Genomic DNA, 18283 nt, shown 5'->3' with positions numbered 1-18283 from the left:
TATGTAGAGAGCAACTTTTCGTGACATGTATTGATGAAGAAGGTTGAGATCTTTGATAGCTCACTGCAGGATGGCCTGACCTAAAATGGCAAAATTAGCTGCAAAAATACAAAATTGATGATTTCATCATAATTATGTATAAAAATGTATACCAAATATCAAAGCTATCACATGACTAACTTTTGAGAAACAAATATTTTGACCAAAAACGGCAAAAATTGACTCAAAAATACAAAAATTGAAGATTTCATCAAATTTCACTATATCACACTAAGAGAACCCCTAGGAACCTGTATACCAAATATCAAAGGCATCAGACAAGTAGTTTTTGAGAAACACATTTTTTGACCAAAAACGGCAAAAATTGCACCAAAAATACAAAATTGCAGATTTCATCATATATTCTATATATCATATTAAGTTTATCTGTAGGAACCTGTATACCAAATATCAAAGCTGTCAGACGAGCGGTTTTGATGAAATAAATTTTTGACCAAAAATGACAAAAAATTCCTTAAAAATACAGATTTGCATATTTCATCACAGTTTGAACAAATCCAAGTTGGGTTATCCCTAGGGATCTGTATACCAAATATCAAAGCTGTCTGACCAGCGGTTACATGTATGAAGAAGGAGATTTTTTACCAAAAACGCCTTTTTTGGCACTAATTTGCATATTTTTGGCATTGACAACTTCATTTGAACAAAATCTCATCTACAGCCCATCATCCATGTACACACCAAATATCAAGATGAAATGTGCAGCGGTTTTGGAGTTTTTGATGTTGACGGACAGACATACAGACATACATACATATGATACAGACATACAGACATACATACATACAGACATTTCCCTAGCCTATAAGAATAGCTTCCATTGCCATATATACATATGGCTATGGGAGCTAAAAAGCTGACATATGGAAATTTTGCAGACTCTTCTAATTGTTTGTGCCAGATGGAAGTTAACAATTGCGGAGTTTTTGAAGATGATGAAAACGAGAAAATGTATAGGAATGTCTGATTTCTCGGTCGGACGAGCAGAAAATCTTAGAAGAGCTCTTCCTTGGCATAAATCAGTTTGCTATTGGTGGCATCATTTCCCTTACCACAATACTGGGATGGCAACGGTTACGGATGAGGCCACCTGCATTATCTTCAACCATAATGAATTCAATTCTTGAATTCTTTTTATTCATATTTATGCCTTGAGCTTTATTATTGCATTGGGGCAATTAATTTGCATAGCACTGGGGCCATTAATTTGCATAGCACTAGGGCAATTAATTTGCATAGAAATGTTGATTGGAAACATGAAAGCACCGCAGTTTGAAATCTCTACAATGCACCACGGGCAATGAGGAAATTGTGATGTATGTCTGTTTCAATATTGAACGAAAAGGGGAAATTCCTCTACAGAAACTTACAATTGGCTTCTCAATAGAATGGACGTGAAATCTAACACAAAGTAAAGCCACAGAAGTTCAGCACACTTGAGATGTTGAGATTCCATTTTCCTGTTTTACAGAGCACCACTGATGCTTGAGGGCCAAACATTATTAATGAGGCCGTTGGAAAAAAATGCAGCTAGTAACTGTCCATTACAGTCAATGTCCTCGCAGAAGACACGGTTAAGTAATAACAATTCAGACATGCATACACAATGTACATACTCTGAGTAACAGATCTTCACTGCATGACACTGCATTGGATTGTTTATGACAACCTTTGTCAGATTCAACTCATAAAAACATTTTTATTTTCTACAACAACTGATTTATTTCTTTTTACACAGAGCAACTAAAGCACTTTGAAACTAATAAGTCTGACCAGAACATGTTACCAGACAAGAATAAGGTTTATTTCTTTCCAATTATGTCTGCATGTCAGTAGTCTTTGATGTACATCTGCTAATTTGATTTCCTTGTACATGGGTACAATGACCCCTCTCCCCAACAATGCACTTTGGACAATAAATACATGGTGCTTCAAATGCTATGCAAACAAAAAAGTTGACATTAAATTTCATCACAGATTTGGAATCAAACACAATTGCTGTGTCCCCATCAGTTCAAAAGCGGTGTCCATCATCTACATGTGTGTCTTTCTGGGGACGTATGGAATTTTCAGATCATATATAGCAATGGCATAATTCAAAGTAATCATCTTATTCTTTGCGTGATTCACGCCTCTAGTCGCAAAACGTGAGTCAGCCCTCTCAAACGGTACACAGGTACTGTAAACTTGGAACAAAAGCGCTAGCTGCCTGCAGTTTTAATAATAACAAAATGAACACTGACATGACTACCCATCAAAATCCTGTCATGATTCAGGTCATATATACAGATTCAAAAAAAAAGATTTTGAACAACACATGCAAGGACTGAAACAAAGTTGAAGTCTACGAGAAACATGTTTGAGGCAAAAACAGACTCATTCACGTGAAATGTAGAGGAACTCTGGGTGAGGGTCTGACCTCTACCTGGAACAGGGGCAACCCTAGGCACCAATTCACATGGAATGATCTTTACAAAAACTCACCTATGCTATGGAACTGCCATCTCTCATGAATGTAATCAGGTAATAGTACTAGAAGTTTCTGCGGAAAGAAAGAACAACAAAGCAGATGATAAGAAAAGGATATTTATATAAACATATGAAATCTGCTCTTGAATTTCCTTTGAAAAGTTGAAACACTAATATGTCTCCATCGTTTGAATAAAAGCACCACCATTACGAACATTTTCATATGGATATTAAGTGGTACTTGTTTTTCTATGATACACATGTATAATAAATTGAAGCTGATAGCACAAAGATAATTAATTACAGTGCGTCACTGTGAATCATTTGAGACGGTACCTGCATTCTGGAAATGTGATATCAGATTTGATGTTAGGCAGGAATTTCTCATCATGAATAATTCCCACTGCAGGTTATGAGAAACTCTATGGTATGTATCAATTAAAATCCCACTTCAAAGAGAGGGGGGAGAATATCACAGAAATATGATTGTGGATGAATTAAGTAATCTATACTGAGGAAAATTCTTCAACAGTACGTTGTCCTGGGTTACATGTCCTCATCGATCAACCTGAAATGTCTTTGCAAATTATGCAATTAATACAGTGTGCGTACAGCAGTGGAGAGTATATACGTAACAGTGTGTTTACATTACGTGTGTAGGTGTGTGATGAGCATATCAATGAATGAACATTAAAAGCAAGATTGGTCTTTGTCGGTTTCTGTGTAGGTACAATGAGTGAATGATGCTGTATAACAGGAAGTGTCAAACTGCTCAGTACTACCACTCTTTATAACAAAATCCACCATGATATTTTATATTATAATGAAATATGGTTGTACAGCCACTATCATTATTATTAATTAACCCTTGTAATTTTTCCCACCAAAATTTTAGTGCAACATTTCACCGATTTTTATGAATTTTACTGAGATTTTTTGATAATTTTGGACCAAATGGACAATACATTTCATTAGCTACTTTTTTAAATCAAAATTTGGGCAAAATTCCGAAAAATATTGACTGGGGTACATTTTGTAAAGGTGACAAAGTTGAGTTTGGGGCTCAATGGGTTAAAAGTCAAGACCCATTGTAGTATTTTCTTCAAATTCAATGCTGTTTCAGGTATTTTTCTGGCAATGCATGTTGTGTAAATGAAACATTCGCACTCACATCAATGTGAAAGGATTTGTGAAGAAAATCTTGTACACATTCACATCATAGATGCTACAGTCCAGTTCAAATTCACTATTTTGAATAAAAAAACTCCATTTTTTCACATTTTTCAGTGATTACACGTCAAATATCGACCGTTGGCATTAAAAAAATGTGTTTTAAAAATGTTACCAAGAGGGAGTGCCTCTTTAAGACATAACATTAAACCTAAGAGTGAAACCTACATTGTAAATATTATCAAGCAATACAGCCAAATTAACGTTTTTCCTCACATCAAAGTGTAATAATATGCTAATGATCAAACTAATGCAATACATCTGATTTAGTATATGTGTAAATATGTGTCATTTCAAGTCCATTACGAGCAATGAAGTTCAAAAGCAAGGTTTATTGGAAGGTAATAGTTAACCTTGGAATTTGTTTGATATTCGCTTTCACTGTTTTCATTTAGACAAAAACTGTACTTTCATTCTGGTGATATACATGAATGAACCACACTGTACAGTTTTTAATTCTGATTCCTGTGGCACATGCACATTCTGACTGAAATGCAAAAGAACTTCAGGATGAATTATGTATCAAATTTGGTAGTATATCATAACTCTAACAGTTTTTCAGCTTGGTCTCGAACGGATAATATGCAATGTGATATTTTGTCAAAGGAACAAAACATTAAAAAACATTTCTATAATTTTTAATAAACAAAATTCTAAAAGAGCAGAAAAAGGTAACCATCAGTAGTGGAAATAAACAAAGCAAAAGACATCTGTAATGATATCTGTTGAAATGTCATACTTTGCTTCTGATATCAAAAAGTAGAGCATTACACAGCGTATTATTTTTTTAAAACTAGAAGGAACAAACATCTTAATATTTAAAGTCTTCAACAAGAATTTCCACTTCCATGTCTATAGATGATCTGTTTATTCAATATTTAGAAAGTGACCTTCCCTGCAAAATGACCATTTGTGGGATTACCAGAATCTATTATTGTGAATGACAAGGCAGTCTTTCAAAGTCACCGACTCATTCATATGCATTTGCTTGGCAGTCAGGGAAATGACATCCGCTGTGGATACAAAAATTGCTGAATCAAAGAACAAGATCAGATAGATGTATGATAAAATACTCTGATTAAATTGGACTACTCTGTCAAAGGACAACTAGAAAATAATTACGCTGTATCAATAAAACATGCAATGTGTAAAGGGAAGACTGTAGAAAACAGGACCCATTGTAAGCTTTGGTACAATTCAACGTCACCTTAGGGGGTATGTTTGTATTTATTCACCAAGAAAGGCAGGCTCAGACAAGCATTGATTTCTATCATTAGGAGGATGTGGTCAACTGCTACTTCGGGTACACCATATTGGTGATAGTTAAAGGAAATTGACAATTTGTTGTGATGTATTTGCGTATTACAACTGAAATCAAAATACCAGATTTCTGATGACCTTTTCAGAAATTTTCTGAGCAAATATCCTTTAATCACCATAACAATATCTTTCAACCTTGATTGCTTACAAAGTAACATCTCAAAACGAAAGTGATCAGTATGTAGGACGTTCAATCAATAATCACTGTACTTTTCGGAATCCTTTCCCCCCTAGGGAACAAATCTCAATTCTCAAATGTTATTCCATAAATTTTTAAGTTTCCGTAGTATTCATTTTCAGTGTTGATGTACGTGTACATCCATGCCGGAGAAGACGATGAGAAGCAAATCCTCTGGCAGAAAACCACCATTCCATTTTCAGCTCAGTCTCAGAAAGACCTCTCTCAGTTCTGTAAGCAGCTTCCTCGGCCAAAGATGTTTCTCACTGCCACCCCTCTCAGTAATATCTCATATCAAAAATCTTCCTACAGCAAGAACACTTGTGCAGCAGTGGAAGTTCCTGCATTAATTGTACTTGCTATGAGGACACACTGAGGTATAAGCATCTTTACACACACACAGAAGTTACAATCAACCCCGCCCACTCAGGGATCACAAAAATATCAAGGGATTACAACTACTGCTGCAATCTATATTTAAAGTTTTAAATGTAACCATCTGTGGTTCAATGATGAAGCCATCTGCTTGAACCCACTCTTTGCTCCATGCAGGTCTCCCTGTGACCTTACTTTACCTTTACATCTAACATGCTCAGTTAAATGCACACTTCAAGCTATCTCTTCACATCTGTAATTTGGTTATGCCGGGGCCAACCACTTGAACTGATAAGCTGACAAGCATCGGTTACTGGCAGCTAACATTAACCTGATAATGCCACAATAATTTATCATCTTACCGGCATGTACCAAATTGTATCTTGCTTATAAACGGTGGGATTTTGCGATAAAAATTAGCTATATTAAAAATGCAGCTGTAGAGTGTGCAGAGTGGAGAAGACTTCCTAGCATCAACATGGCTGGTATGAATTTCCCCCGTCCACTGCCTTCACATGTACAAGGCAGTGAGCCTCAAGAATCCATCTGCTTAAATAGCCATTACCGTAATGTGTAGAATTTGTAATCCGCTGGAATCTGAACAGAGGTCAGTTGTTACATGATTACAGCAAGCAATTGGAAATTGCCCTGCCATTGTCTGAATTAACCCCACCACTGGGTAAATACATCTGTGCAAGTATGTTTTATCGATTAAATTTAAAATACAAATCAGTCACCTCTAGGCGTGTGGTGTTTTTTAGTTTGCTTTTGCCTATTTGAAAACTTTTCTGTAATCCTCTTCATTTTACTGATCATGACATTTGCCAGGCTGGCTATTTTTAGTGATACAGTCAGTCATGCATTTCATCTTTGTTCACAGCATTATTCATGAAGTCACTTGACTGGTACCATTATCAAATCAATCGGGCAAACAATGCCTGATTTAATGTGTAATAGAAGAGCCTGTAATCTGAATGATCATATCAAATAGGACAGAAAAAATGATGAGGCCTAGAGAGATGTCACCGGTTTGCTGGAGCGCACTAGAAAACAAAACATGATCGCAGTTAGTGGCATTGGATTGGTTCACAAAACATAACCTAAACATACACGTGTAGCACTGACCGGCCATATTGCTCTGCTCCTGCACAGGCATAGCAATGACGGGAATGCTTGTTTGTAAAGCTGGCTTGGCAAGCATACATGTACAGAGTTCGCGTTTACGCAAAAACCGTGCGTATATACGCATTGAAATTGACTCTCTATGCATTTTTTTCATTGTTATGCGTTTTCTGTACGCAAAGGATAACACCGAAAGCACTTCCCGCGACTGAGCTTAGGCGACAACCAGACGAAATTTGTTGCAACACATTTCTGTCAATCACTCATTTTGTGTGGAAAATTTTGGATTCTCTGGGCGTTGTCTGAAAAATCGGCATCGTAGTTCACACGTTATCACGTTAGGCACATTATCATGTCAGCTGTGCCTATGAATTACGTTGCTAATTTTCAGGCGAGCGATAGTTTCTGAAACCACAGTCCCTCTATCCACATGACACCAAGTGAGTGATTGACAGAAATGTTGCGACAAATTATATAAATGCCAACCGTGTACAATCATCGCGTCTCGCTGTTCCCAAATTTTGATCAAGCACATATGCAGCATGCCGTCGAAGCAGACAAATCTGTTTTCTTTCAACTTTGCTCTGCGAGTCCGTGAAAAAAATGATTCATCGGTAGAGCTCGTCCGAATCCCGACAAATTTTGAACACTGCAGAAGTGTCTGGATAAGCTGCCATGACTCTAACTTTTGGGTTGCCCGATGTGTTTTGACAGTCGTATGTATACCCTTCGCTGTTCAGTTTCAACATTGTTCAAGTTGTTCGTTAAACTGTTTTCATTAAAATAATGTTACATCATACAATCCGAATATGTAGTGTAGGTTTATTCAACGGCACATTGTATTTTGCAGTCAGTTTTTCATCAATCGAGTGCAGATTACAATTTTAGCAGACTAATGCGTATGCCGTACGCGATGAGAAAAAAGTCACCGCGAACACTGATGTAGCACGTATACAAACATGCTAACATTGGTGAGACTGCCAGGACTTACTGAATTTACAAACAAAAAAAAACAAGTCAGTGAAAAGCTCTAAAATAAACTTAATGAGCTGTCAGTAGTGACGGTTACCATGACACGGTACCCTCCAGATCATTTACAATACAGAAAACCAACTTTCGACTTGTGAGTCACCTTTGACGGATGACCATGATTATGACATCTTCATTCACAATCAGTCTACGTGAGTCTGAAACATTATGAGACAATTCTTTGGACGTGAAAAAGGGAAAACTGACAGCTACTTTACAGTGGAATATAGTCTGTTTCTTGATATAAATTGACAAGCACATGTCAGTTACCTGGTATTGTGTGTTGTATACCAGGGTCGTAAAAACCAGGTCTGTGAAACCCCTCCAGGTGGAGACATACAGACAAAACATCATTCAGAACTTCTCGTTCCAGACTTTCCCCTGGCAGGGACTAAAACCATCTGAAATATTAGCACAGTAGTCTTATCAGACAGTAAAACAGTCCTCTCTGGTTGAATGTACATGTTACAGTAAATGACTGTGTGGAAATACGGATCACCTTCACAGAATTTCAATGATGACAGCGTTTTCCAGGCTGCCTTTAAGGAAATGTGCTGGAAATGGCAGATGTAATATTTGAAAAGGTTGCTTACGGCACGTTGCCTTCTATTGTGTCAACAGACTGTATTATTTGGTTGGGTTTTTTTAGGATTTCGAGATGATATATAAGGACCTTGGTAAGCTATAGCTACACAATTTTTGCTCTGATTTCTTTCTTATTTCTGTCTTTTTCTTGATGAACAATCATATATTGCACAAGAAAAGGTATTGCCTGCAAGCAATTTATCACTGTCATCTGTCCGATGATTTTCTGATATGGCTGTGACCCATAATGCATCAGCTGACATCGATGAGAGTGCAGGTCACAGCATACTGTGTACATAAACAAGCATGACTGCTGTTTCATGACATGGTGAGGACTCGTTTCTCCAGCCAAGAGAAAATCCCTCTGGAATGAAGCTCACAAGTATCTGATGTTCACTGAAGCAAGCCGAGGACACAGCACAACATCACTGACTTTTGCGGTCATCAAGGGCGTTCAAGGGGCGGGAGTTGCTCTATACACACTGAGAACTTTTAAAAAGAAACGGTTTTAGTGATAACTGAAAGAAAGTTACAAAGACCGATCTGACACTTTACATGTACTTCAGTGAAGGAGATTTTTTGATGATGCATAAATTGGTACAATCACAGCTAACACTGGCTGTATTTATTTAGTGTGTTGTGTATGAAATCACTGATAAGTTTCATGCATGTTTACAATGCGCATTTCATTGCGAACAACGGATTACACATTTCCACATGAAAACAATACAATTATGAGTGTCCTAACTTTGAAAACGTGTGAATTATACAAGGGAGTACTTCTTGGTAATTCCAGCATGCAAAATATGTATAATGGATCATAACTGCCTTGTGTACTTGAACGGTCACTTTTCTGACAAGCAGCTAAGGAGCACCAACCTGAAGTAGTTCATGATAAAAATACAATACATGCAGGATTAAGACATCCGTGGCTGAACCAGATGCACTGTACATACAATTTACAAAGGAAAATTTGCAATTGTTGCCATCTGTTCATTGTGCAGTGATCACAGCCTAGCGATGTTAACACTGAAAATCTCTATGAGTAAACTGTATTCTTATTATTAACCTTTCACTGCCATTATAAACCTGTAAAAAAGATCAATCTACTCTGCTGGCAAGAGTGAGGATAAACCAAAACTTTTGCAGGTGAAAGGGTTAATGGGTATATGTGATGAAAAGAGACAAACATCTTTTCAAATAACAGAGAGAGAGAGAAAACTCTAGTTTGAAAAAGATTGAGTACAGAAAAATTGACACTGTCAACATACTGCACTGTGCATATGGATAAAAATAATATGAGTCCACTATATGAAAGTGGTGATGTGTCTTTTTGATGGGTGCCATGACAAAATATTTACAGCTGTCTCTGTGTTAATACTCCATCACAGTGATGCATAAGAAATGGCATTTTCACGTTCTCATTGAAACAATATTTAAAGCTTTGGAATAATATTGCAAAGGAACCAAACTGGGCAAAGACAAAAAGCGCATGTACATGAATGGTTGTACACTTGCTATGGATGGATACAAGAGACTGGATGTGGTTGCTCTTCAGAGAAAAGTCTGATAATTTGAAAAAGCCATGATACACCCCAACCCAACCCCAACCTAAATCCTAAAATAGCTGAGTTGACGGACCTCACCAAGAGTAATCACGTATATACGTATATACATAAGAGTTCAATGTAAAGTGGTTGGGCTAAATACAGGTACATGTACAGATGCACGCACATGTTGAAGTAGGATCTCCATACTTCAGCCACCTTTCCGTGTGGGGCTGATTTGCCATGGAATCTGTCCAAAGCACAGGTACATGTAAGATGTTTTGTTTTGTTTTTTCAAATTATGACATTTGAGTCTGTGTGTCTGCGTGGGGTGCTTCACCACAAACCTATTAGTCAGTCTTTACAAATTGAATAAAATTCAAGTGGTGCGATTTGTTCTAGTGACATGACACAATTATTCTTGTTTCCATTGATTAATAATGTAATGTGTGGTCAAAATTCAACATTTTAAAATGTCTCAAGACATACAGACCAGCACAGTACAGCAGGTGCATAACAAAAAAGGCATCTACATGTACACGTCTATGCATTCTGTATGTGTAATATTCCTTACACCAAATGTACATCAAAAGTTGTCGCAGTAATCTTCAACAAAATTTTCACTGATTGAAGACTGCAACCTATCACACGTCGGTAGGAGTTTAATACATAAGATGGATGTTCAGGAAATGTCGGAGGTCATCCTCTGGCAGAGTGCCTACAAGGAGCAGTAGCCATTGACGTCAACTCAACGCTCATTTCAAAAAAAAAGTTGAGAAAGATTTGTGTATCTGTCGCTTACATTTCCGGATCACGTTATGGAAGAGCAAAATGAGAGAGATCAACTCCTGGCTGTAATTTACGGAAATCAGTTCAGACAGCATCAATCACGCATTTCACTTTCTTCGTCGCATTGGAGTGTTGAAAGTGAGTAACACACCGATTATTAAACTCCTTTGCTCGTTGCACAGTTGATCCTACACAATCTTGAAGGAGAATAAAACCCACTGAAATTAGAATTCAGCACTGAGAGCATCAGCTATCGGCAACACCAGAATGGCCAAGGAAGCGTACTTTGGCAGCAATATTAGGGCTAATGTCATCAATCAAACCGGTAAATTAGTTCAAGAGACTCCCGGTTTTCTTGAGCTAAATGAGATCAGTGAAAATCGATGTTGGTCTCCTGATTGCCGGTTTTGTGAGCTGGAATCCAGAACATCTTGGAATGTACATGTACAGATGGTGAATGCTGATCGGATAAAAAGATTACGCTTGTACAATTTATTATTTGTGTGTTACGTACAGTACTCTTAATGTGAAAATATGCATCTCTAATACATTGGTACAATATGTATAGTATAAAGTGCAAAAGCTATTGTCAGCAGGAGAAAGTGAACACTCATATGTTTGTACCAACCTGGCAAAACTAAGTACTTAAATTAATGAGAAAGGGGCTTGCTGACAGACTTCAGATACAATCTACATACAGCATTGCAATTTTTTATTTTCTTACAGGTTACACTTTACATCTTTGTGTCTGGACACTGCTTCTTAGACTAAGTGGCAACAAATAGTTCATCCAGTTGTCAATTCTGAAAACAAATTACCATAACTTTCGTCAAAAATGAAATCTGGCGTAACTTGTTTCCAAATAGCTTAGAAAAGTTAGGGTGCATAACAGTTTCTGTAAAGTATGTATTTTTGTTGCCAAAGGAGAACATTTCTTTGAGTACAGACTCTGTGGACAGCTCACTATCTGTTTACCTCTGGAACATAAATATACATGTAAATGAATACCAGTGTTTCATCCAGGATGGCATAAACAGGGGGATTTTCCCCCTTGACCAGAAAATTTAGGAGGGATTTCACCAGTTTGTGTTATACTTGTATCGCTAACATTTGACTGGTACCATTTCATGGGGGCTGGTCCCCCTTGACAAATTACTAGGGGGTGCCAATATGTCAACAGAGGGGGAATCCCCACTCCCCTAGTCTAGATGAAACACTTGAATACATGTATATTTGTGACTGAAAAGAAGGCAGTTGATTGTCTGCTTACCTCAAAGACATATAAAATTCCATCCAGCTCTTCCCTTTGGGCCTTGTGTACTTTCTGTTTGAGGGATGCCTCCACCGATATAAAGTTTTCATAGAAGACCTGGTAGACGTGAGAGTAGTATTGCTCAAAGAAAGCCTTGGCTTCAGCAATCTCTGAATGATCTGAAATAGGTGTTAAGAGATACGTGAAAAAAGGTTAAACTCGTTCAAGACCTCAATTCCAACAGTAGTGAGGTAGCTGTCACACACAGTATCCGATACGTACCGTTTGCAATAACTTTGATAGGACGTTGTGTGTAGAGAAATCAGATTGAGATTTCTGAACACTTGGCTGGACACAAGGGTAGACTTCGGGATGTGTAGGGCAAGCAAGCAACTTTTATGGGGATGGTGCAAGGTTTATTCCATATTATTTATGAGGTCAACTCTTCATAAATATATTTTCATTTGGCTCGGTCGTTTGTTTGAAGTCAGTCACGTTTTTCAGAAGTGAGACGTTTGATACATGACAAACTCTGATATCTGTCAACATTTCAGGACTACTATGTTCAGTCAGAGGGATAATTTGTGTGCAAACTTAATTTCCACATCTAAAATTGTGCCACTGAAATAGTGACATTTACATGTTTTAATATATCCCTGATACAGTAAATCTTTCTAAGTGAACCAGTAGGCATGAACTGTGGACATGGTACATTGAGCTATCTCTATAGAGATGTTGTTTTTGGCCAAGACCAATATTTATATGATACTAATACATGTAGTATTACAGTTATGTATTTGGAACATCAAAAGCCATACAAACAACATACATCTATCCAAGCTGTGTTTGGATACACTTTTCATATGTAAGAAATCAACATCAATTCTGGGAAACGTGCTGCACGGAATGACCCTGAAATGATTTCTCCTGAATATGTCCAGAGAGTGCGTGTACATATCCGTGGACTGAGCTCACAAGCATATCCATGGAAGTGCCAACAGACAGCGTCTGGTGCACAATACAACATGCATGGATGTGGTGTTGTTGACAGCGTAAAAAATGGCAGACACATTAATTGCCTTGCGTGCCCTGGGGATTCATCATATCACACATTATCTGACACCTGAATTAAATTTCACAATCACTAATCCTGGCAAGCCCTGAAGCATCAACACAATATCGCAAAATGCCAGGCAGTTAACAAATATGTTGCAACTGTCGATATTTTTAGTATTTGTGTTTGACAGTTTCCACTATGTTTTCACATTTTTTTTTTTGTCGATTCAAATTTTAATTTCATTTTGGCATAAATCAACTCAATATTTCATTCCAAGTCCGATGTACATGTACAGAATAAACAGTAAAAGGGAACGGCGTAATGTACATTAAACATACAATGAAAATCCAAACCAGTTAACTGAGAGTAAACAGAAACAGATGCTGATCAGCCGCATTTTCAGATGTCCTGATGCTTGTATTATCCTGACTTGAGGCATTTAACCCTGTTTGGGTCAAATCATGTAAAATCAGGGTCAAATGCAAAAATAAATCAGGGTTAATTCATGCAAAGTCAGAGTAAAAATAGTGACAATGTCACTGGTCGCTCCCATATAGTTATCAAAACAAGCTAAAATCAAGGTAAAAGATTTTTTTATCACAAATAGAAACAATTCCCCCAATAAAATAAAATTATGCAAATTTCACCAGAATTTGATCAAATCTTACTGACGTCACCCGTAAAAACCTCTACACTAAGTTTCAACTCAATCGGACGTGTGGTTTCAGAGTTAAAAAAAAATTTTTGATAAAAAATGAAAAAAAATAGCCAAAAAATGCAAACATGCAAAGTTCACCACGATTTGCCCAGATTTGGGAAAGGTCACTCCTATGCACTTCCATACCAAGTTTCAAATCAATAAGACTTGTGGTTTCAGAGAAGATTTTTTGACCAAAAATGGGAGAAAATTACAAAAAAATTCATGAAAAATAGCAAGTCCAAGATACTGACCCAAGATGTGCACAATCATTTCAGGTCAGCCCAAAGTACTTACATGCTAATTTTTCATCTAATCTGCTCAGTGGCTATTGAGATTTTCAATAAAATGTAAACTTGTAAACATATGGCTATGGGAGCTAACAAGCGACCCAATGGTCGACAGAGCTCTGCTGTGTTATGTAGAGAGCAACTTTTTGTGACATATGTATTGATGAAGAAGGTTGATAGCTCATTTCAGGATGGCCTGACCTAAAATGGCAAAATTAGCTGCAAAAATACAAAATTGATGATTTCATCATAATTATGTGTAAAAATGTATACCAAATATCAAAGCTATGACATGAGTAACTTTTGAGAAACAAATATTTTGACCAAAAACGGCAAAAACTGACCCAAAAATACAAAAATTGAAGATTTCATCAAATTTCACTATATCACACTAAGAGAACCCCCAGGAACCTGTATACCAAATATCAAAGGCATCAGACAAGTAGTTTTTGAGAAACACATTTTTTGACCAAAAATGGCAAAAATTGCACCAAAAATACAAAATTGCAGATTTCATCATATATTCTGTATATCATATTTAGTTCATCTGTAGGAACCTGTATACCAAATATCAAAGCTGTCAGACGAGCGGTTTTGATGAAATAAATTTTTGACCAAAATGACAAAAAAATTCCTTAAAAATACAGATTTGCTTATTTCATCACAATTTGAACAAATCCAAGTTGGGCTATCCCTAGGGACCTGTATACCAAATATCAAAGCTGTCAGACAAGTGGTTTTGATGAAATAAATTTTTGACCAAAAATGACAAAAAAATTCCTTAAAAATACAGATTTGCTTATTTCATTACAATTTGAACAAATCCACGTTGGGTTATCCCTAGGGACCTGTATACCAAATATCAAAGCTGTCAGACAAGCAGTTTTGATGAAATGAATTTTTGACCAAAAATGACAAAAAAATTCCTTAAAAATACAGATTTGCATATTTCATCACAATTTGAAAAAATCCAAGTTGGGTTATCCCTAGGGACCTGTATACCAAATATCAAAGCTGTCTGACCAGCGGTTATGAAGAAGAAGATTTTTTACCAAAAACGCCTTTTTTGGCACTAATTTGCATATTTTTGGCAATGACAACTTCATTTGAACAAAATCTCATCTACAGCCCATCATCCATGTACACACCAAATATCAAGATGAAATATGCAGCGGTTTTGGAGTTTTTGATGTTGACAGACATACAGACATACAGACATACAGACATACATACATACAGACATTTCCCTAGCCTATAAGAATAGCTTCCATTGCCATATATACATATGGCTATGGGAGCTAAAAATCACAGTACAAACAGTGTCACTGAGTCTGATACAAACTGCTTTAAACTTATGCAATCGGGTAAAATCAATGGTGATCACCTTTTTACAAAAATGCAACATGTACACAGTGTATGTGTACTTGTACGTCCTTGCGGGTCAAGTCAGTAAAAATCATGTTTACGGTAACTGCGTTTTCAGGGCCTTTCAAGTGTTCATTAAAATACATCCTATAGGACATGTTATGCCTCACTGGTTTTAGTAACCAACTTGACCTGATAATGACATGAACCTGGCAGGAAAAAGGGTTAAAACCTAGGTCTCTGAATCTCTTTTTCAACAGGAAACACGAGAGAATGGAACGGCTATATGGAAAAAAAAAGCCTTCATCACCTCTTGTACCAAAATCATCATGGAACATATGGAAATTGACCTGAATGCATTCATCATCACTGCAAATTAAGAACATTCATGTTGAGTGTTCACATTTGTGTCCCTGGGTGAGTCCAAATTACATTACAGGCAGTGGTACTACAATGTACATGTAGAAAGTGCTTCAAGGAAAGTGCATATACTGTCACCAAAAAAAAAATGAAATGCCTTTAATATCATTTAAAATTTCATAAGAATGTTCACAATCTCATTTACAAAACCGACAACTTCCTTCAATATAGCACACCATTCACATACAATGTAAAGAAAGACTGCCATTTTATATTATATTTAAGGTAAATGGTCAAATTTGCTGACATTAACTCTGAGAAAAGAATTGGTGCAAAAATAGCCTTTACAGCTACCTTAACCCTTTGAGTGCTGTAATTTTTCCAACCTAAATTAAAGCAACACATTTTACCAATTTTGAAGAATTTTTCTGTATTTCTTGTGAAAATTTGGACCAGGTGGACAGTACTTATTGTAAACTCCAGTTTTCGGTCAAAATTTTTGGTAAAAACCAGAGCAAAATGTTTGGACCTGAAAAAACTTGTTTGGGTTAATATACATGTACTTTATAAAGGCAACAAAAATATTGACTTTGGCTCTAAAAGGGTTAAATTCCAATATTTGACCACCATCCACTCAAATTTTACTGTATTTATTTCTATTAAAGACTGAGAAACTGAAAATTTTGATCTTCAAGAGACTTGCACTTGCACAAAATCTGAATCACACTGCCAGAATTATTTTGTTCCACCAGCTACGTGTATGGCTGTCCTGAAGCAAGCTCTGTTTGTAATACAGTGTATCGAGTTTGACAGATGGTGAGGCGCTTCTCTCTTGCAAATCATGTGGATTATCCTCCATATCACAGAAAAGGCTGCCTGTAGGGTACAAAAAATGCTTCACAGTACATGTTACAGGCACCTTTATAATAACCCTTTTCCTGCCAAGTCCATATTTCACCACCAGGTCAAGATGGTTAAAATTAATGAAACACAACGTATTCCATATGATGTATTTTAACATAATTCTGTACATTTGAAGGCTGTTGAAAACATAATACTGTAAAGTTGATTCTTTTTTGGACAAAAGATGTTATAACATACCAAGCCAAGTGGGTAAAAATACGTCATGTTTTGGCTCAATACCACTTTTTACTGACTTGGCTGATGGGGAAGTGATACAATTATTACTGTCTGTCAGGAAAAGGGTTAAGGTGGTTGGAAAGGCTAGAGCGTCAGTTATAAATTTCAACAAAACTATTAAAATATAAAAGTAGTCAACATTCTCTGTGGAATAAAAAAAACTAGACATTTGGGCACAAAGGCATTGCACAGTTATAGCCTGTTGAAACTTCTGAAAAACTGACCAAATAAGAAGAAGTTGGGGAGTCCTTAGTGTATTAACTACGGTAGAGGTCCCCTAGCTTTTAATAAAATGTTTGAAAAGGGAAAGTCATCATTTGCTGTTTTTCAGGAAAGTTTGACAAGGCGATGCTGGCATTCAGAGTGAGTGACTGCTATTGTAAATGCATTTTTAGATTCTTTGAGTGTCAAAGAGGTGTCAAAAGTGAGATTAACCAAAAAAAACTGCTCTATGACTCCAAAAGAGGGGTGCAAATATGGCTTGTTTTCAACATTTTTGACAGAATAAGAGTTTTCCTACGTAATTGTATACCAATTTAATCCAACTTTGAAATGAGATATGGACATGGAATTTTTACAGCCTATTAACAAGGTTACAGATATGATTTGTATGGCACAATTTTCCTGTATTTGAAGTACTTTTTGAAAAATCACATTTTGAAATTTGAAAGAATTTTTAATAACTTTTTGATATATAAACCCATGTAAAATCATAAAAACAAATTTTATTTACAAATCCTGCCGTACAAATCTTACGATAAATAGTGTCAACATATTTATACTAATTTGGTAATATTAATACTGTCCAATTATTATTAAATTAAAATATGTAAAAAAAATATGAAAATTTAAATTTTAATATTTACTGGTGTCATATTTCAAAATCATGGCTGCAAATATACAATTTTTATATTTTTTGGAGAAAATGTTAACTAAGGGAGTTATCCTGAAAATTTGAACTAAATATCTTGATTCTAACACTTGAAACTTGACATTAACTCTGACTCTGAGAAAAGAATTGGTGCAAAAATAGCCTTTCCAGCCACCTTAAGGTAGTACGTGCCTCATAAGTGAACTTTGCGCAAACTTTCTTTAATGAGACTTTCGACCGTTCTCTTACCAAATCAAGAATAAAAATTGGGGGTCACCATGCAAAGTTTGGTACCAGAGAAACAAATTACCTCACAGTTACCAATATTTTGATATTCAAAATGGCCGCCCTCCCCGATGTTAACTCTATGGTAACAAAATCCAATTTCTGATTTTCAAAAAACTAAGAAAGTGAAAATATTTCTTACTCCAAATTAGCCCCCACAAGTGGTAATTCAAATAAGAATTGTATAAATTTGAGAGTCCAAAATATGTCTCTAAGGCGCATTCTACCTTAAGCATGGACCCTAGAAATGCTTTTATACATG

At 36.3% G+C, this 18283-nt stretch overlaps 1 protein-coding gene across 6 annotated transcripts in view; it reads right to left on the bottom strand.

Moving 5' to 3' along the window:
• LOC139149922 (ral GTPase-activating protein subunit alpha-1-like) overlaps positions 1 to 18283 on the bottom strand; it is a 126251-nt gene that overhangs the window by 94498 nt on the left and 13470 nt on the right. For all 6 annotated transcript variants that reach the window (XM_070721977.1, XM_070721975.1, XM_070721976.1 and 3 more), the window contains exons 3-4: positions 11975 to 12135; positions 2545 to 2602 (exon numbers count right to left, since the gene is read on the bottom strand). In XM_070721977.1, coding sequence (XP_070578078.1) covers positions 2545 to 2602; positions 11975 to 12135 — 219 coding nt within the window. The remainder of the gene's footprint in view (positions 1 to 2544; positions 2603 to 11974; positions 12136 to 18283) is intronic.

The sequence above is a fragment of the Ptychodera flava genome, chromosome 14 (assembly GCF_041260155.1).
Source record: "Ptychodera flava strain L36383 chromosome 14, AS_Pfla_20210202, whole genome shotgun sequence".
Classification (NCBI taxonomy): Eukaryota; Metazoa; Hemichordata; class Enteropneusta; family Ptychoderidae; genus Ptychodera; species Ptychodera flava.
The sequence above is the reverse complement of the archived record's forward strand: the minus strand, read 5'-3'. Positions and strand labels throughout refer to the sequence as shown.